At 36.0% G+C, this 22830-nt stretch overlaps 1 protein-coding gene across 1 annotated transcript in view; it reads right to left on the bottom strand.

Moving 5' to 3' along the window:
* CD109 (CD109 molecule) overlaps positions 1 to 22830 on the bottom strand; it is a 197275-nt gene that overhangs the window by 97280 nt on the left and 77165 nt on the right. Inside the window, 8 exon segments of the mRNA XM_049776808.1 lie at positions 1940 to 2092; positions 8629 to 8805; positions 9668 to 9730; positions 9808 to 9909; positions 10557 to 10781; positions 13480 to 13589; positions 14415 to 14556; positions 14795 to 14891. Of these exon segments, the coding sequence (XP_049632765.1) occupies positions 1940 to 2092; positions 8629 to 8805; positions 9668 to 9730; positions 9808 to 9909; positions 10557 to 10781; positions 13480 to 13589; positions 14415 to 14556; positions 14795 to 14891 (1069 nt within the window).

Here is a 22830-nt window from a genome sequence, read left to right on the forward strand (position 1 = left end):
CAGCACTTTACCCACTGTAATTTGTCTCCAATCTCAGCAATACTAGTAGTAGTACTCATTATACCAAAAACCACTAATCCAAAAAGATATGTTACACCTACATTAACTGAAACTCTCTTAACAATAACCAAAGTATGAAAACAATCCAAGATTCCAACAACAAATGAGTAGATAAAGAAGATGCAGAATATATACACAATATACACAATACCATTTGGTTAAAAGATGAAAGTGAGCATGTATGGAGTCTGTAGTTGTTCCCATGGAAGTATACTTTAAGTGCAGAGAAACCATGTATCTATTAGGCCAACAGAATTCCTGTTCTAATTTCCCCAATATTTAATGTGCCTTTACAAAAAAAAAGGAAGGAGGAGGAGGAGGAGGAAGAGAAGGAGGAAGAAGAAAAGAAGGAGGAGGAAGAAGAAAGAAGAAGAAGAAGAAGAAGAAGAAGAAGAAGAAGAAGAAGAAGAAGAAGAAGAAGAAGAAGAAGAAGAAGAAGAAGAAGAAGAAGAAGAAGAAGAAGAAGAAGAAGAAACACAAACCTTTTTAAGTAATTGCTGGTTTGGGTTTTTTGACTATATATTTTTTTGTTTTGGGGGTTTGCTTTTTATTGTTTTGGTTTGGGTTTTTTGTTTGTTTTTTCATAGGTGATGGTTTTGGGTTTTGGTTTGTTTTTGTTTTTTGTGGGTTTTTTTTTTGTTGTTCTTTTTGTACTTTTGTTGTTACTGCCTTATTGGGTTTTTTGTTTGTTTTCTTTTTAAATAATTTTTATTTTGACCACAATGGATTACAACTCTTTCACAGTAATATTTTAGGTACATAGTGACATTGAATCAGGGGCATTCCTACCACCAATGCAGGGCTTCCCATGAGTACAGGTTGAGCACTCAAACACCAGGTGTGAATGCAATCTCAACTCAGTGCAACATGAACAGCCAAAAAGGAAGGGAAAATGATGAAGACTGAGAAAAATCAGCTACAGAAGAGACAGGGAACTAGCTAGTGACAGGGAAGGAACATACAGTACATGTAGAAGACATGTCATTGTAATTGTACAATGATCCTCTCTAAGCACCACTTGGAGCTGCTCCTGAGCAAGTCAAGAGTAGTGCCCAAGCACCAAGAGATATGACTGAATCAAAATATAAATTATTTTAAAATTCAGATTAAAGTGATTTGAGTCTACAATGACTATAAGCATTTATAACCTTTATATGTAACAAAAATGGGATGTACTTTAATGTAAAGCCCTCTTTTCCAATGGCATTGCACAGGCAATTTCATAGCATTTCTTGAGCCTTCAAACTAAAGCATAGTAGAGAAATGATAAAGAATTCTAGGTAATAGTTCTCATATAAAACAGCACGACCACTTCTTGACCACATAAGCCTCTTTCTAATATAATGACTGGACTACAAATTCCTTTTCATTCTTTTACTTATACTTGAAGAACTATAAAATTTGTCTGAGATATTTGGAGCAATATAATTATCTTTTTTATTGTATTTTATAATAATATTTTAAACAGGGGTTAAAGAAATAGTACAAGGATTACAGCACATGTCTTATATGTAGCCAACCCAGTCAGATTCCCAATACTACATGTCCCCAAACACTTCCAGGAGTGGTTCCCTAAGCAAGAGCCAAAAGTAAGCTTGAAGCACCACTGGTGCTTCCCTCCTGAAAAAAAAAAAAAGAAGAAGAAAAACAAACAAACAAAATTAGCTAAGACCAGAGTACAGATTGAGTCATTCCTCAGAACCAAATGTTTCCCAAGTACCACTAGGTGGCCTTGATGGCACAGGCACTATAGGGCCAAATAGCACCACATTCTCAGGTTGTAGCAAGGGCCTACATGTTCTTATGTTGCCAAAAGTGGGTCCCTGCTCTCTAAGCATTGATTAGGAAAAACAAACAAAATTACACTAGGTAAACTCACATTTTCCATTGTAATATCATTTGACATATTCATCAGAGTCGTACTTTTGTCAACAGCAACAATTCCAACTACAGAGCGGGGTTGTGTCACAGAGATCCGAAGAGAGACCTTCTCAGATGGTTCAACTTTAGATTTGTTCCAATACATATTTATCTAAGAAAAGGAAAAAAAGTATTTATTTCATGTTTTTAAAGTATCACCTACCTGTCTGACAAACAGTACATCAAAATTGAAGAGTATATTTGCCTCGCCACAAAAGCACCAAGGGGAGAGTAAATGATCATGCAAGGAGTCTATAGTTAATCCCATGACAGTATACTTCAGGGGTGGAGAAACCCTGTATCTCCTAGGCCAAGGGAATTCCCTCTATAATATCCTCAATAGGTACTGTGTCAATGCAGGGGGGGGGGCACAAAATAATCATTTTACTCACATATATATTGATTGATTGATTTTTTTTTACTTCTTTATTTTGGTGTAGATATTGAAGTTGATGTCTCTAATTTTATTTTATCTTTCTCTTTCTTTTTGCACTCCGGCATGGTTTGATTTTCAGGACCAAGACTATTGTGTGGTGCTTGTCTTTATTGCTGTAGTGCTCACTGGATATTTAATTTGATATTTCTTTCTGTACTGTTGTGGTGTTTCAATTACTTTTTGTTTGTTTGTTTGTTTTGTTTTTGTTTTTTTGGGGTCACACCTGGCAGTGCTCAAAGGTTACTCCTGGCTCCATGTTCAGAAATCGCTCCTGGCAGGCACAGGGGACCATGTGGGATGCCGGGATTTGAACCAATGACCTTCTGCATAAAAGGCAAACGCCTTACCTCCATGCTATCTCTCCAGCCCTTCAATTACCTTTTACATGTCCTCTCTCAAACTGAGGTTGAAAGCCTCTAGAAGGACTCCGCCCATTTTCAGCTTATTTGATTTTTTATTTATTTATTTATTTATTTATTTATTTATTTTACCCCATTCTATTGCTTTTCTTTCCTTCAAACAAAACCACATAACTCAAACTATCTAGCTCTGCCTCTCAAATAGAGGCAACAAGGGAGTGTACCAGGACCAAACAGATATATGATCACTAATAGTAAGTTAGACAAAGAGGGGACCACCTACTCTAGCAGCCCGAGGGGTGATGGTGGGGGATATGGGTTGCAGGAAGGAAACTGGGGTGGGGGAAGGACAAATTTGGTGATGGGTATTCCCCTGATTCAATGTTGATATGTACCTAAAATATTACTGTGAATGATATGTAAGCCAATATGATAAAAATAAAAAAAATTTTTAAAAAAAGAGTATTTTGCCTCATGTCAAGAATAACTCTAAAACCATATACACATGTCCTCCAAAGAATGGAAAAATAAAACTACTCCCAGAGCATTTAAAAGTCATACTTTCACAGAGGTGTCCATGGAATTCTCCTCATTTCTCTACACTCCTCTTATTTTTCTTCATGACACCAGCCAATGCTGAAGAAAAGACAGCAGTATCCAGCTCAGCCATATATGGCGAACAGCAAGAGGAGGAGTGCAAGAGGAAAGGTGCTACAGATACTCATGTTGTGACTTGACTTAAACAAGTAAGAGTTCACCAAGGACTGCCTGAATATTCCTTTCATTACTCTGTGACCGTAATGAAAGCAAAATCACTTTACCTTTTCTGAGTTAATTAGCAAAAGTGCCCTTAATTATATCAACCCTGATTCTTCAGGTGATTTATGTCTAACTCTGGCTAATAAAAGTGGCAAGGAAAGCAGCAGTAAAAAATAAGCTTGACTGACCCAATAAGATCCAGGAAGCTACTTGATAACTCCTGGTCAAAATGCACCTTTTCCCTCTGATTTCTTTTGCAAAACTGTAAGTTGAGACCCCACACACTCATCAAAGCATGCAGAACCAATACTTTTTGCTTCATTTTGTTTTTGTTTTGAGACCACTCCCAACAGTGTTCGGGGTTTACTTCTGGTTCTGCACTCAAGAATCATTCCTGAAGAGATCAGGGGTGGGGGAACTATATAGGGTGCCAGGGATAGAATTCAGATCTGCTGCATTCAAGGCAAATGCCCTACCCACTGTGCTATTACTCCAGGAATACCAGTACTTCTTAAAAACAATAGACCTTCTTATCACAAGTTGTACCAAATGGCTTTCTCCTTCCTACTAAGATAAAACTCTATCTCAACATCCCACAACCTCAATCATTGTGCTACCAGACCAATATCCTAAACATTCCACTCCATGCAACTAAACTTTTCTTCTTGACTAAAAGCCCATAAAGTGTTTATTTGCCATTATTAATTTTTATTCACCTTTAAAGGTTTTACAGCCCAGAAATATCTTTTGGAAGTAAGTGGGAGGCATTGCTTTGAAGTAAAATAACTGGGGAAGACAGTCTGTTGGATCTCTCAATCTCTGTGTGAAGTGGGTAGCCTAACTGAAAAATTGTCCATAAGCAAACACAGATATTTGTTCTGATTACATTGGCCAGTCTCTCCCCATGTCTTTCTATATTTTCCCTCCAACTAACCCTGCAGCTTCTGCCTTCTATTTTATAGTTGAGTTTCATCCCTCTCCTATATTGCAATGGTATTGAAAAAAAATCCAGCAAGCAAGGCCATTTTTCCTTGTCATATCTCTTAAGCCACTATGTCTAATTTATTTCTCTCCATTTACACCTTAAATGAGAGGAAGTGGAGAGTTGAAGTGCAAACCCTGAACATACTCTCTTTACGTTGCATCTCAAAGACCCCATCATTGAAACTTGCAGTACTATGTGGGTAAGTTCGAAACTTATACAGCAAGCCGCTTCTGCACTTCTTTAATTTATTCCAGATATCAATTAGCAAACACACATAAATTTTCTCTTATTTACACATATTCTATTTCAAAGTGAAAGTTTCTTTGAATAGCTATGATAAACATTACCACATAAAATCTAGAAAAAGAGTTTTGTGTTTGCCTTGCTGAGAATTGAACCCAGGGCCTCACATATGCAATACAAATGCTCTACCACTGACCTACATCCCTAGTCTCTAAAGATAATTGTAAATGTAACTAAAACAAAAAAAAATTTTTTTCTGGTTTTTGGGTCACACCCAATGGCTCTCGGGAGTTACTCCTGGCTCTTTGCTCAGAAATCCCTCCTGGCAAGCACAGGGGACCATATGAGATGCCGAGATTCGCAATGTAAGATATGCAGATTCCAGGATCTTTAATACAGAAACATGATACCAACAACAGAGACTGTGTGAAAAATAAAAGTGTGTTGGCACTACAGACAATGTCTTAGATTGGACGATCTAGCTTGCCTGGAGCCTAGACTTGGTCTTGTGCCAGGAAACTTCAGGGGTCGGGTCTCTTTGTACTTAGGCCAAGGTTATTTCTTTCCATGTCCCTCATATTTTGGTGGGCCTATGCAAACAACAATTGCCACTCTAACACCATTTTTACTGTGCTCCTTTGACTCTAATCCTTAAAAAGAACTCACTTAAAATTTGAGGTTAACGTAAGCTAATATGCATGTATATGGAAATGTAAGAAAATACTATGCCTGTAATGTTTAAGGAGCTATGTAAGTTTTATGGCTTTAGATTGCTTTGTGTACTGTTAAGAAATATTATAATGTGTTACAATCTGGGGACTTGAGGGACAAAGTAATTGTACATGGATTCTGTCTTATTTATCTTAATGTTCTTTGGCTGAAATTTCAAAGTTAAGATATCAGCAAGGGGACTTCTGAGAATTATGTTATGGGTGATTGTCCTTCCACTGTAACTTTGCCTTGTCCTCTTTCTTTACACCCTTGTTCTCATAATTAAAAATAAAAATTAAAAAAAAATAAAAAAAATGAAAAAAAAGAGATGCCGAGATTCGAACTACCATTCATCTTGGATCAGCTGCATGCAAGGCAAATGTCCTACCATTGTGCTATCTCTCCGGACCCTGAAACAAATTTCTTATTTCTCATATTGAAGAAATTTCTTGCATTTATGCTATTTATACACTCTGCTTCCTCTTTGACACTTAAATGTTTAGAAGTCAGCCTCACTTTCAGAGATGTACCTCTTTACTTAAACCTGACACTTCTTTTCACATATTTTCATTAAGGTACTATTATTTAAAGTGTTTGTTAATATAAATTTTTTTAAATATTTTGTTGGTGCCAACTAGATAGTGCAGTGAGTGTGTGCTTTGCACACAGTGAACCCATGTTTGATCTCAGGCATCCCAGATGGTTTCCCCAAGCCCAGGAGTGAGTATTGAGTACAGAGCCAGGAATAAGCCCTGAGGACCACCAGGTATAACCTAAAAATTAACATAAATTAATAAATTAATATAATTTAATTTATTTAATATAATGTTGCTACCTGTTACCAGAATGCCAGTGTTCTCTCGCATATTGTCTCTAGATCCCCTTAACTTCTACCTCAAAATTTATCTTTCAGAGGAAGTATGGGATGCATGCTGGGAACAGGGGTGAAGGGAGGTCAACACCGGTAGTGGGGAATTGCCCTAATTCACTGCCACTATGTACCTTAAATATAACTGTGAAAGACTTGTAATTCACATGGTTCTCAATATTATTTTTAAAAATTATCTTTAGGGGCTGGAAAAATTATACAGCAGATAGGGTAATTGCCTTGATGCAAGTGACCCAGGTTCAAACCCTAGTACCCCATAATCCCCATAGTCCCCAGCGTACTGCCAGGAGTAATTCCTGAATGCAGAGCCAGGAGTAATCCCTGAGCATTGCTAGGTGTAATCCCAAAGCAGAAAATCCACCACCTTTGTCTCTTTGAGACAAAGAGACTACCAATAGAACTGGAGAATGAGTGAGTGCCTACCGAAAGGTGGTAGAGGAATACTGATACTCTGGTGATGGATGTGGCATCACCAGAGTACAATAGCATTAATAATAATATTAAAAATATTGTACATCATGACACCTCAATAAGAAATTGACATTTTTCAAAATTCACATTTGCGAGGGAACTATTTGAATCACTAGAAATCAAAAATCCATTAGAAACTGGTGGATATAGTTGTCTTAAAAACTTTTTTCATTTTAAAAAAAAAGTGCATTATATTTGACAAAGTCAGAGGTGACAGCTTTCTTTTTTTTAATATTTTTACCTTTATTTATATTGATTGATTGGCTTTTGGCCACACCCAGAGTTGCTCAGGAGCTACTCCTGGGTCTGCACTCAGAAATCACCCCTGGCGGCTGGGGGACCATATGGGATGCCAGAATCAAACCCAGTCCATTCAGGGTGGGCCACATGCAAAGTAAGTGCCCTACCTCTGTGCTATCTCTCTGGCCCAGAGGTTACAGTTTTCAGTAAAAGCATGATAGTTAGCTACTACTACTTATAAATTTAAAAAATTAAGTAAAAGTAAAAACTATTAACAGAATTGTATTCTGCAAATTACTAGTTTAAAATGTATTAATTTTCTTAAAAGGACTTTTAAAGTTATCAGATTAAAAAAAGAAAAGTTATCAGATTTTAGTAACATGATGGTTCATTTTAAAATTCATATTTCTATATGACACTTTTGTAATAAACTCTTTTCAGAGTTGGTTTTCAAGGAGAGATGAGGGTGGGGGTTGAATGAAGCTGGACTCTGTAAGGTTAAAAAAAAAAAAAACAACCCACTGATGCAAGAAAGAGAGACATATTAAAGGTCTTTGCCTTTCATGAGATTGAAGATGACCCCAATTCTATCCCTAGTACCACATTAAGGCCCCTTGAGCCTCATCATAAGAAGTGATCCCTGAGCACGGTAGGAAGTGGTCCAAAAATCAAGGATGGGAGATCAAAGCACTAACAGGAATTGAGTTTACCAAGCTAGAGTAAGGATGTGAGTAGTCCATGGGTCACTGGTGGAAAGAAGCTGACACATCAACGTAGGATGTGATGTTGGAAAGATGTAAGTTTGAAACTATACTGTTAATACTGTAAACCATGGTACTTCAATAAAAGTTGGAAAAATAATATAAAATATCCTAAGAGACATTTTTAAAAATCACTGATGGGCTGAAGAGATAGTACACTGAGTATTTTTCTAGCACCTGGCCAATCTATGTTTGATTCCTTGCACCTCATCTAGTTCCCTAAGCACTTCCGGGTGCAGAGCCAAAAATCAATGAGCATGGCTGGATGTGACCCAAAAACAAAAACAAATTACTGATATGTCTGGATATAAGAATCTACACACATTTCCTATAAGTAATGTTGCCACTTTCAGGTCTTGGTTAAGTTTTCAAGCAGATAAAATGGATAAACCAAAGCCCAGCTCAGCTTCTAAGAGCACATTACCTTTTACACTCTATTTCATTTACACTTTAGTATCAACACCACACATATCTAACATTAACACTGGAATTACATATCAGAACAATGCTGCCTTAACTATTTGAGAACTCCAGAAATAATTTCATGAATTTGACTTATAGTCTTCAAGTAAAGTCAAAGCTTACAAATAAGATCCACAATAATCAGTAAGTTCACATGCAAAACTACAACTATAACAAAATTTGAAGAGGTTTTACTATAGTTTCAGAAGTGAATATAAACTTCTAAACAAGTTGATGTTACATCTATTGCTTAATGATACTATTGTGAAGAAATAAATTCTTCTCACTTTAATTGTAAGTTTTGTTTTAAATGTCATTTTCTTACATCTTACCTTATTTTTAAAAGCAAGCCCAACAGGAATTTTTAGAACATCACTTATAATTTCCCCATCCTCTTCAACATAATACACAATTACACAGGCTTTTGGAGCCCAGGAATTTTCTGGTGTTAAAAAGAAGGTTGGTGAATTTTGCTTGCCTACAGCAACCAGCTGTCCCCTCGATACTACCTGAAAAGAATAATAAGCAATATACATTTTAAATTAAGTCAGTAAAAATCTCAACAGCAATTAGTTTTATAATAAATTTAAATACACACACAAAATCTTAATCCAACTTTGAAGTTTTTTGGGGGTTTTTTTTGTTGGTTTTTTTTTTTGGTTTTTGGGTCACACCCGGCGGTGCTCAGGGGTTACTCCTGGCTGTCTGCTCAGAAATAGCTCCTGGCAGGCACGGGGGACCATATGGGACACTGGGATTCGAACCAACCACCTTAGGTTCTGGATCGACTGCTTGCAAGGCAAACACTGCTGTGCTACCTCTCCGGGCCCTGAAGTTTTTTTTAATGCAAAAACATCTCCCAGTTACTCCTGGCTATGCGCTCAGAAGTCGCTCCTGACTTGGGGGACGATATGGGATGCCGAAGATCAAACCTCGGTCCTTCCTGGGTCAGCCGCGTGCAAGGCAAATGCCCTACTGCTGCGCCATCACTCCGGTCCCTCAGGAATATATTTTTAGGTGGAAAGGACATCACTGGAAAAAGCATGTTAGCAAAATAACAGCACTGTTGAGCAACTATGAGTTCTATTTATAATTATCTATAATAAACATCTGGGTTACATCACAGAAATTTAACTTTTAAACATACGGCAAGATTAAATTATGCAAATTAAATTGGAGAGTAAAATATGAGAAAAAATGGATACTTTGATTATACTACAAAGACAGGCTAAAAAATTTGTGAGTTGAATTTCATTTTTAGCAAAGCAAAATAGTTGTATTTTTAAAATATTGTAGAAATGTGAGAAAGGAAAGGTAGACACTGTTTAAGATGGTTCTGTAGTAAATCATAAATTGATATTTTATAATTACCATATAGCTCAAATTCTTCAACGGCTTATTACCAATAACCACCAGTTCAAAAGGTGATCCCACCTGGGAAAAAATATCATAATTAATATATACAGATTAAGGGGAAAATATTCTAATTATCAAAATATAGTAAGCATTACCTTTATATTTTCTTCTCTTGTTTTTAACTGGATATATGTTTTACTAGGAGAATTAAACATACCATTAATTCTCACTGTATTTGTACTATCAAGAAATGAGGCCTAAAAACGAAGGAAAAAACACTATAAATTTTCATTTTTAGTAATACAGAAAATATCCTACTTGCTGAAAAATCACTAAAAGGCAAAAAATCACTTTCATTTTTCTTCATACAGAAAAAATACATACTTTGCCATTTTATAGCTTGTAATATAAAGAAACTGATTATTTCAACAAATAGAATAGAATCTTCATCCTCACATTTAAATAGAAAAGAGCCTCATTTTTAACTTATTTGGGAAGCAAAGATACATTATCACAAAACAGAGAATTAAATAGAAAAGGATCATTTCACTCTCTCCAATGGTCATTTATCTCTTCACAGAGATAATTTACAAGAAACAAATCCTATCACTTCTCTCTATACATCCACAAAGTAGGTTTGGAATAAGCAAAAGAAAGGAAGCAAGAATACTTGGGGAATCTGGAGAATCACTCTGGGTAAAAGCCCAGAAAAGAGGTATAAGAATAATAATTTATTTCCTTTCATTTCAGTTTCAATCAATATAATGTCCATGACTTGAAATCAACAATGGCTAGAGAAGTTATTTATACTTCCTATGTACTGACTTTCATTGGTAAAAACACCTATTCAGGATTACAATTTCAAAACTGCCCATACATTAGTATGAAGGGAAACTGGCAGCACCTTCAATTGTAGCTCCCTGGAATCAGGCAGGATGGGAATTTCAATGTTGAAAATTCCATTCTGAGGGACAGCATAATTTATGGTCTGGATCACTTCCTTTTCCTGGTCACTACTGTTCCATCTGCTCCAAGAGTGGGAATAGTTTGTCTGTGTCACCTTTATGACTACATCATTTCTTCTTTCTTCTAGAGTCAGAGGACTATCATCAGAGCGAAATACCTTCACCTAAGTTTCAAAACACATTATTTTAAAATAAGTAACAAAAAAATGAATTATGTTCCATTAAGTCAAATTTTCACTTGCACAACCCCCATGAAATCGAGTTATCTACATGTATATAAAAATATATAATTTATTTAAGCACTTTGATTACAAAATTGCTCATAATTGAGTTTCAATCATAAAATGTACATCACCCTTCATCATTGCACTTTTCCTGCCATCAATGTCTCTCCCACCAGTTTCCCTCCCACCAACCCTGCCCTCTCCCCAGCCTGCCTCTGGGGCAAACATTTTGCCTCTCTCTCTCTCTCTCTCTCTCTCTCTCTCTCTCTCTCTCTCTCTCTCTCTCTCTCTCTCTCTCCTCTCCTCTCCTCTCCTCTCTCCTCTATCTCTTCTCTCTCCTCTCTCTCCTCTCTCTCCTCTCTCTCTCCTCTCTCTCTCCTCTCTCTCTTCTCTCTCCTCTCTCTCTTCCTCCTCTCTCTCTTCTCTCTCTCCTCTCTCTCCTCTCCTCTCCTCGCTCTCTTTCCTTTATCCTCTCCTCTCTCCTCTCCTCTCCTCTCTCCTCTCTTTCTTCTCTATCTCCTTTTCCGACACTATGGTTTGCACTATTAAAGGGGTACCATGCACATCACTTTATATCTTTCAGCACCCAGTTCTTGTGATCAGTGTGATCAGTTCCAACTATCATTCAGTGGACCATTCACTACCCTAACTATTTTCACCACTCTTTGTGGTAAGCTTCCTACTTCCTGGCCCTAGTCTCTTGTTTCAGGATTTTATTACCATACTATCTTTTTTTTTTCTTTTTTTTTTTTTTTTATTTTTGGGGCCACACCCGTTTGATGCTCAGTGGTTACTCCTGGCTAAGTACTCAGAAATTGCCCCTGGCTTGGGGGAACCATATGGGACGCCGGGGGATTGAACTGCAGTCCTTCCTTGGCTAGCGCTTGCAAGGCAGACACCTTACCTCTAGCGCCACCTCGCCGGCCCCACCATACTATCTTTTATTTTTATTATATCCCACAAATGAGTGGAATTATTCTATGTTCATCCATCTCCCTCTAACTCATTTCACTCAGGATGAAACTAAAGGCATCTTCAAGGATGAAATATTTTGTTAAAGCAAGTGGAAGCCAAGATAAACACCTTAAACTGAGACTACACTAAACTACATTAAATTGACTACACTAAACTGAGAAGCTTTTGCACTTCAAAGAAAACAGTGACTAGACTTCCATGGAATGGGGAAAACTATTCACCCAATACCCATCAAGTAAGAGGTTAATATCTAAGATATACAAGGCACTGATAGAATTTAGCAAGAAAAATATATCTAACGATACAAAAATAAAACGAACAAATATTTCTGCCAAGAAGAAATACAGATAGCCAAAAAGCATATGAAAAAATGCTCCAAATCATTAATCATCGGGAGATACAAATAAATAACAATGAAGTATCATCTCACACCACAGAGACTGGCACACATCACAAAGAACAAAAATAGCCAATGCTGGTGCGGCTGCAGGGAGAAAGGGACTCTCATTCACTGCTGGTGGCAATGTAGACTGATCCAGGCTTTTTGGGAAAACAATATGGATATTTCTCAAAAAAAATGAGTTTTCATATGATCCAGCAATACCATTCCTAGGTATGTACCCTAGAAACCCAAAATCACCATGCAGAAAAGCCCTATGCATTCCTCTGTTTGTCTCAGCACTATTTACAATAGCCAGAATCTAGAAACAACCCCAGTACCTGTGAACAGATGAGTGGCTAAAAAAAAAACTTGGTACATCTACATAATAGAGTATTATGCAGCCATTAGAACAAAATGAAATCATGAAATTTGCCTATACATGGCTAAATATGGAGATTATTAGGCTGAAATTAAGTTCTTAGGGCATTTAGGAGGTGGCCAAAATTCTAGATTGGCCAATCCCTCTCTAAAAATCTTCCCATATCATTGACTACACTCATATTTTTGCTTCTTTTCTCTTCCATATTTCTGTATTAGTCTTCTTTAATATCCTACCTTTTCCATCCTCTTGGTGTCTTTCTTACTTCCTTTACCTCTTTCTAATGTGGAGATTTAATGAAGAAAGTTACCTATTCTCTAATCCAAAAAGTCTCAAACCTCTTGTCACTCTTCTCACCTTGCTATACTATCATCACCAACCCCTCTGCAGGAAACTGCTAGCTATATCCCCAACTACCTCAAATTCAGTCCATCTCTACTTCAGTGATCTTCTCATGTCTCTTACCATAATTCTGCCAAACTTAAGTGATACTCCCTCTTTTTAACTTCTAGACTTGCTGTTCCCACACATTATACTTCTCTCTCCACATACATATTTTTCATATATTAACATTGTAAAATATAATTTTATTTTTATATAATACATATGTTATAAAATAAAATGAAAAATGTAACAAGCATATAATTTAATTAATTATAAACCCCAAATGTAATTATACAAATCTAACTTATTAAGGAATGTTGAAAATATTTTTGTTGAAAACTAATATTTAGAGAAATGAGGTGTTATTTGGAAATAATTCTGTATATCTCACATATGTGAGGGAAAAAATCAGTCTACCTTTTACTCAAAATTTATTAAATAACACTAAAAACAATTCCCATTCTATTTCATTGTATTAAACTAATTGCTTTAGACTATTAATAAATATGTCAACTTACAGTGGCTGTGAAGTTAAGAGACGGCTTCAAGACAGTAGTATAATCAAAAAACTCAATGATGTAATCATGTTGCTTAAAAAATACATTGGAGCTTGCATTTCTTGAGATACCTATTACAGACAGTGTACCATTCAAAAAGCAAAGGTAATATTTCACCAACAAATTCAATCAATATGATCTCCCTAATTATTTATATTTTCCAAGGGGCTAAAATATCAGGACACCATCTCATTCAACATTGACTTGACCACAGACAAAACCATACTATTCTATTACATCTTCGAATGATGCCTTCAAAGCACTATTTCTCCCATAATGACATTTGCTCTAGCACATAAAGGCCACTGACATAATTTGTTCCCTTGGGGATTAATAAAAACTGTTGAAATTGCAACAGTGAGGTCCAAATAGTAATTAACTTTAGTTGTATTATTAAAGGTAAAACTATTTCTAAAAAATATTTCTGAATATTTTGGACCTGATAAATAATATAGTACCCTTATCTGCATGACCCAGGTTCAATCTATGGCACCCCAAATAGCCCAAAAGTCCCCCAGAAGTGATCCCTGAGCAAACAGGAGTATGCCCTAAACACAGCCACATATGGCCTAAAAACAAAGCACAAAAATGATTTCTGAACATTTGAGTTAAATGATTCCCATAAATAACAATCCTCTGAAAAATCAGCATTTCCATTTAAGGATAGACATTAAAGATATAAGTGGAAATATATACCTATTGCATATTTGAAGTTTCATAGAAAATAAGTTCCCCCTCTTCATTATGGAAACATTCCACAAATCAGACTTATCAGTAGACATAATCATCTCAAAACTAACTAGTACCTTCTGGAAAGTAACACTGCAAAACTCAAACAGAGAGAGGAAGTGAAGCACCACATAAATAGCTTTATTTTCACTTCCACATGTACAAACCTGTAAGAGATTCTGTCACTATGGCTAAAATTTCTACTGGACCAAAAGAAGACACATGCATGTGTTCAGAAAGATCATCCGAAAAATCCATTACTTCTTTCATTTCTTCATTAGTAAAGGAGAAGTTTGCAGACCCATCTATCTGTTTTAAAAAATTTCATTTTAATCTTTAAGTAATTCAAATAGTAGAAATAAAACTCAAACGAAAACAATAATACAATGACTGCCCCATTTAATTAATTAATCACTTAATTATTCACAGAGCTAAAAAGCTCTTGATTGCCTTACATTCAATTTTTGTTAATTCAGTAAAAATATCACTCTTTGAAAATGTAAACAAGTTTACCTATAACAAATTATAAAATATATGCAAAGATTACCTTTAAGTTTTTTTTAATATTTTTCCTGACACCCCAATAGGATAAAGGTGAAAATGTAAGTGTCACATCTCCTTTCACTGGTTGCCCATATGTATACCTAAAAAAAATTTTTTCACATTTTCAATATTGTCAAATAGCATAATAAAAATATCGTGTTTAATAGCATGCACTAATCATCCAAATTACAATAGTGAATTTTTTTTAAATACTCTTACTTAAAACTTTTTAAATTGACTGTCCTACTTAATAGTGATCTTTGTGGGGCTAGAGCGATAGCACAGGAGGTAGGACATTTGCCTTGCACGTGGCCAATCTGAATTCAATTCCTGCATTCTTTATGATCCCCCAACCTACCAGGAGGGATTCCTGAGAGCAGAGTCAGAAAGTAACCCTCTGAGCACCACCAGGTTTGGTTCAAAAAATAGTGATCTCTGAAATTAAGTCCTCGAAATGAAAAGACTGTTGTTGTTGTTTTTTTATTAATGGAAAGACATTTAACTACTCTTAAGTTTTAAGTACAGTTTAATGTAACTCTAAGCCATCTGGAAGATCGAGAGGCAATCTGATCAGAATAGAAAGTGACATATTTCTATATAAAAGTTTTTGAAAAGTTATTAAATAATTTCTCCCTAGAAAACTGAACATGTGGGGCCGAAGATATAGCACAGTGGCATTTGCCTTGCAAGCAGCCGACCCAGGACCTAAGGTGGTTGGTTTGAATCCCAGCATCCCATAAGGTCCCCTGTACCTGCCAGGATCTATTTCTGAGCAGATAGCCAGGAGTAACCCCTGAGCACCGCCAGGTGTGGCCCAAAAACCAAAAAAAAAAAAAAAGAAAACTGAACATGACCAGGAAAAATTTTACTTTTGAAATATTTTAAATATTACTGAAATTTATTAATATGGCTTATTATTAAATAATAGTTTCAATATTAATCAGGGAACTTATTAGAACAAGCATTCTGGGTACCACAAGTTCAACTTATCAGTTTCTACAGAACCATTTAAAAGAGCAAATTTTTTAAATTAAATTTTGTATCCTTTTTTTCTAAGGTTCACTTAAGCCCAAGCTCATCCTCTGCTTTATATTCTACACATTAATTTTATTTCATCTCATAATAGAAAAATCTCTGTGTGAGGGAGAAAAGAGTTTCCATAAATTGTTTTACTGCCAGGGTGGTTTTAATTTTTAATTTAATTCAAGAACGGAACTTTACACTATTGTTGATAGTTGAGTCTTCAGCATATAATATACAAATACCAATAGTGACAACTTCAATTCTGTCAATATTGTCAATATTCCATAGTGTCAATATTCAATACCAATAGTATCAACACCACTAATGTCAACTTCCCTCCACCAGCATTCCCATGCTCTCTCCCACTCCCACCCTCTCTACCTATCCACCCACCTGCCACCATGACGGCACATTTCAAAATTCAGTGTCTATAGTTTAGATCTCATGTTCTCAGTATTGTTGAGTCTTTGCTCTGGATATACAGCTATACCACTCTCCCATATCACTGGTATACCTAAGGCCCGTGACCCTTATTCCCCTATTCTTCCTTTTCTTATCATCTTTTTCCGCACCTTGATTTCTATTCATCTCTGTTTTTCTCCTCCCTGTGCTCTGCCAGAAACTTTTTTTAAATGTTCTTTCTAGGTTCCTTCCATCTCTATTGTGAAACATTGAGCCAGATGTGAAAATAAATTTTGCTTTGTACTCTATAAACCTATCTGTAATTTACTGATTCCTTAATCTATTAGTGGAACAGAGAAACACCCTCTTGACTGGATCAACTCTGTTCAAAAGCCAATAGAAATAAAAAGCATATTCCAAGTATTAAAGGCTAAAACAAATATGTCTTCAAGTCTACCACCCTTCCAAATAAAAACTAAAATTCCTGGAAACCCTGGCAAGCTTAGTAACCAGTTCATTCATTCAAAAGTCCACAAAATCTAATGATACTGCTGTCTTGTTAATAAATACATTTCAATGTATAGCACATGATAATGTAGAGATTTTGAACATGCAGACCCAATTTAAAAAATTCTCAGACACAAATATTTTCATTGCCTTAAATGAGAAGTATATTTAGCTTCCCAGCCACCAAGTTAATCATAATTATGGAATAAAAAATACTTAGATTTTAAGTACTAAGTAAATTTTGGAAAACATCTGAAATAAATTATTTTTCTTTTTTTTTTTTTTTTTTTTTTGGTTTTTGGGCCACACCCTGTGACGCTCAGGGGTTACTCCTGGCTATGCGCTCAGAAGTTGCTCCTGGCTTCTTGGGGGACCATATGGGACGCCGGGGGATCGAACCGCGGTCCGTCCTAGGCTAGCGCAGGCAAGGCAGGCACCTTACCTCCAGCGCCACCGCCCGGCAATAAATTATTTTTCTAATAATTTGACAACATTTGAAAAACAAATCAAAGCTATGCTAGAAGAATACCATTAATGAAACAATTAATCCTTTTGAGCCTTCAATGTAATTCAATTTCTTGTTACTTATTTTTAAATTTTATTTGTGGGGGAGGGCAGACCTGGAGGAGCTCAAACCTGACCCTTGGTTTTGGTTCTCCTGGAAATGCTCAGGAAACCATTTGCCAGACCAAACCAAAGTCAGCAACATGCTGTCACTACCTTATTGTTATATCATTTTGATATAAAAGTCTCAATTTATCAACAATGAAGTCATTTAAATAAACCATATATTAATATCTTAAAAACTGTACTGTGCCCCAAATTATGCAAGTAATAAAATACATGTTATACTACTTTCTTTACAACCCCCAGAACCCACTGTGGTAAGTGCAAGTTTATTATTTACCCTAGGAATATTGTTCAGATATTCACAACAAATTTAATATATAATCTATTCATTAATCTGTTAAAAACAATTTTAACTAAAAAGAGACTTAATTTTCTCTGGAAAAATTCCAATAATTGGCAAATTAGTGATGCCTTGATAATGTAGATGGCTAATTGCAAAGATAAACTAAATTTTTATCCTCCATTTATATAAAAGATTAAAATAACATTTATAAAATACTTTGAGGGGATTGGGCCACACCTGGCAGCACTCAGGGGTTACTCATGGCTCTGCACTCAGAAACCGCTTCTGGCAGGCTCGAGAGACCATATGGGATACTGGGGATCGAACGTGGGTCGATCCTGGGCTGGCAAATGCCCTACCACAGTACTACCACTCCAGCTCTTAAAATACATATTTTAAATATGTAAAAAAAAATTAAACATATTTTAAATCTATAACTTATTAACATCCATCCAAGTGAAAATATAATAGGATGCATCCTTCAAATATACCCAAAAAACAAATTTCCAGCCCTACATTCTACCCCTTAATGTAGTGTCAGGATCAAAATCATTACCAACACAACTCCAAATCACAGGCTTGTGATTGGGTAAAAGGACCTTCGCTGTGTTTTTCCCACTCAGAACTGAGACTTTGAAGTTACGTTGCCTATTTATTCTTCAATATTATATGCCTACTCTAAGACTAACACTTTGGAAACAAAGTACAACAGTAAACAAGAGAAGATTCATCAGGCAAAGAAATGAGCTAGATCACTCTTACTAAATGTTATGATTGTAAGATCTGCCTATTTCATGAGAACTCTAAAATATATCAGCATACAAATTACTCCTTGGAACACAAAAACACAATACAAAAATGCCTTCTTCAAACCTATATTAATTGCAGCACTATTTACAATAGTCAGAATCTGGAAACAACCCTTCAACAGATGGATGACAAAAGAAACTGTGTGGTACACATACACAATGGAATATTTTGAAGCCATCAGGAGAGATAAAGTCATGAAATATTCCTATAAATAAATCAACATGGAAACTATTATGTTGAGTGAGAAACAGAGGGAGAGAGACACAAAATAAAAGACTTTATTGTAATAATGCTCAGAGACAATAGAGATGAGGGCCAGAAGGACCGGCTCATGATATGAATTCAGCTCACCACAAAGAGTGGTGCATGCAGTTAGAGAAATTACTACACTAACAACTATTTAGACAATGTTAATGAGTGAGAGAAGTAGAATGCCTGTCTGGAATACAGGCAGGAGGTGGAGAGGAGGAAGATGGCACTGGTGGTGGGAATGTTGCACTAGTGAAGGGAGGGGTGTTCTTTTAATGACAGAAACCCAACTACAATCATGTTTGTAATAATGGCGCCTAAATAAAGATATTTTTAAAAAAAAAATAAATGTAAGGCATTCAAATTAAAAAAGAAAATATACCAGCATAGAATTTTTATTTTAAAAAGTTTTATTTGTAACATGGAAGAAATTTTATATGCATGGTATTGGAATGAAGACAGGCCCTCAGATCAGTGGAATAGGCTTGAATATTCAGAGAATGTTCCCCAGACATACAATCACCTAATTTTTGATAAAGTAGTAAGAAATCCTAAATGGAGCAAAGAAAGCCTCTTCAACAAGTGGTGTTGGCACAACTGGCTAGCCACTTGCAAAAAATTGAACTTAGACCCCCCCCCAGCTAACATCATGTACAAAGATTAAATCCAAATGGATGAAAGACCTCGATATCAGACCCGAAACCACAAGATATATAGAACAACACATAGGTAAAACACTCCAGGACATTGAGACTAAAGGCATCTTCAAAGAGGAAACTGCACCCTCCAAGCAAGTGAAAGCAGATATTAACAGATGGGAATATATTAAACTGAGAAGCTTCGCACCTCAAAAGAAATAACGCCCAGGATACAAGAGCCCCCCACTGAGTGGGAGAAACTCTTCACCCAATACCCATCAGACAAGGGGCTAATCTCCAAAATATACAAGGAACTGACAGAAATTTACAAGAAAAAAAAAAACATCTAATCCCATCAAAAAATGGGGAGAATAAATGGACAGACACTTTGACAAAGAAGAAATACAAATGGCCAAAAGACACATGAAAAAATGCTCCACATCACTAATCATCAGGGAGATGCAAATCAAAACAACTATGAGGTACCACCTCACACCCCAGAGATTGGCACACATCACAAAGAATGAGAACAAGCAGTGTTGGCGGGGATGTGGAGAGAAATGAACTCTTATCCACTGCTGGTGGGAATGCTGTCTAGTTCAACCTTTATGGAAAGCAATATGGAGATTCCTCCAAAAACTGGAAATCAAGCTCCCATACGACCCACTATACCACTCCTAGGAATATACCCTAGGAACACAAAAATACAATACAAAAATCCCTTCCTTACACCTACACTCATTGCAGCACTATTTACCATAGCAAGACTCTGGAAACAGTCAAGATACCCTTCAACAGATGAATGGCTAAAGAAACTGTGATACATATACACAGTATATGTATATATGGAATATTATGCAGCTGTCAGGAGAGATGAAGTCATGAAATTTTCCTATACATGGATGTACATGGAATCTATTATGCTGAGTGAAATAAGTCAGAGAAAGAGAGAGAGAAAGACACAGAATAGTCTCACTCATCTATGGGTTTTAAGAAAAATGAAAGACATTCTTGCAATAATAACTTTCAGACACAAAAGAGAAAAGAGCTGGAAGTTACAGCTCACCTCATGAAGCTCACCACAAACAGGGATGAGTTTAGTTAGAGAAATAACTACGTTTTGAACTATCCTAATAAAGAGGATGTACAAGGGACATAGAAAGCCTGTCTAGAGTACAGGTGGGGGTTAGGTGGGGAGGAGGGAGATTTGAGACATTGGTGATGGGAATGTTGCACTGGTGATGGGCGGTGTTCTTTACATGACTGAAACCCAAACATAATCATGTATGTAATAAAGTTGTTTAAATAAAAAAAGAAATTTTATATGCATGCCAAGGGGCAGGCTGGGAGATGGGAGAGACCCTAGGGATAGTGGAGGGAAGGGGACACTGGTGTTAGAACTCTGTATCCCTGAAACAACTCTATTTTAAACAACTTTTTAAATCATAATGCTTAATAAAAGAAAAAAAAGAGCTGAACTAGAATGGTAGCTATGTAACTAGAGCTATGAATGGCATAAACATTGAGGATTTGAGTTAAGTAATGAAGTCTGGAAATTATCTGAATTAAGGTCTAACAGTCAGAAAAAGCACAGCACATTCTCTGAAGTGCAAATAAAATAATGTGCTTCAGGAAATAGGGTGAATTCAGAAAGGATTGCAAAGCACATAAAAGTAGAAAAGAATTTATGGTATACTAAGAATTTTAAATTTTGTCTATAAAGCAATCTAAAAGCTTTCATGCAACAAAAATCATAAGATTAGATTAGAAATCATAAAAAATTTATGCAAAAAATTATAAAAGTAGATTGTCCTTTTAGTAGAAACAAAAAGAAAAATCTCAGAAAAATAATTGGAATATATAAAACTGGAATTAGGATAAACATTTAAAATATATACAAAAAATATATCAAAAGATATATCAACAGCTAAAGGGAAAAAAAGAGTATGTTAGTTTAATAATAAAATGATGAGAAAATGGTTGGATTTGGGAAAAAAGATATGTATTGTCACTTTACTTTTTCCTTTCACCTCTTTTTTTTATATCTTTATTTAAGCACCATGATGACAAACATGTTTGCAGTTGGGTTTCAGTCATAAAAAGAACACCCCCTTCAGCAGTGCAACATTCCCACTACCAATGCTCCTCATCTTTCTCCTCCCCTACCACCACCTGTATTCCAGACAAGCATTCTACTTCTGTCACTCATTAACATTGTCATAATAGTTGTTAGTGTAGTGATTTCTCTAACTGCATGCACCACTCTTTGTGGTGAGCTTCATACCATGAGCCGGTCCTTCTGGCCCTCATCTCTATTGTCTCTGAGCATTATTACAATAATGTCTTTTGTTTTTTAAACCCATGGATGAGTGACACTATTCTGCTTCTCTCTCCTCCTCTGACTTATTTCACTCAGCATAACAGATTCATTGTACATCCATGTATAGGAAAATTTCATGACTTCATCTCTACTGACAGCTGCATAATATTCCATTGTGTATATGTACCACAGTTTCTTTAGCCATTCATCTATTGAAGGGTAACTTAGTTGTTTCCAGATTCTGACTATTGTAAATAGTACTGCAATGAATATAGGTATGACCTTTCACCTTTTTTGAGTTAATTAACAAAAGTATGTCAACCCTGACCCTCAGGTCAGGTGATTTATGTTAAAGTCTGGCTAATAAAAATGGAAGGAAAAGCAGCGGAAAGGAGAAGCTTAGCTGGCTCAATAAACTCCAAGAAACTACAACACTCCATAGCCAAAATGCACTTTCTCTTGTGACTCTGTCTGGTATTTTTGTGTGCTGCTTGCTGCCGACCTGTACATTTCAGGGTCAGCTCAAACACAAACACGGTGAATACTGCAAACTGCAAGTGGCTGAAAGATGCATGTGATAGCCAGAAACTCCAGGGAAACCAGACAACCAGCAAGCCCCAGAATTTATCCCCACAGATTTGTGTTGGAGAAAGAAGTAGCAGATCTAGGTGTGCATTTTATATAGAACTGAGGAAGCAAGAAGAGGACTCAAGCAGTGAAACAGATGAATTTCAGTTCACTAAGACAAGAACACAGAGAAAAATCACAGGGAAGGTTTAAAGGGCTGTTAGATACTCAGTGGAAGGGATCCAGTAGGGTGAGAGATATGAGAGTCTGAAACTCAAAACAGAGGTGTGGAGAACTCAACTAGTACCTACTAATCCAGTAAAATATAAGACAATGACTTTAGTAACACCATTGTGAGATTTTAACAATGACCATAAATTTATTTTATTGATATAAATTTTGATAGTTCCATTTGCCTTTGTGTTGTAAAATATAATATAAAATTTAAAAAATTGTGTCTGTATGAGGGCATAGTGGAGAAGTGGTAAAAAATAAGTCACACTGGTAGTCGAATTGGTATTAGAACATTTAATGCCTGAAACAACTGCTTTATGAACAATTTGGAAAATCATATTATTATAATTTTAAAAAAAATTTTTTTTGGTTTTTGG

The sequence above is a fragment of the Suncus etruscus genome, chromosome 7 (genome assembly GCF_024139225.1).
Source record: "Suncus etruscus isolate mSunEtr1 chromosome 7, mSunEtr1.pri.cur, whole genome shotgun sequence".
Classification (NCBI taxonomy): domain Eukaryota; kingdom Metazoa; phylum Chordata; class Mammalia; order Eulipotyphla; family Soricidae; genus Suncus; species Suncus etruscus.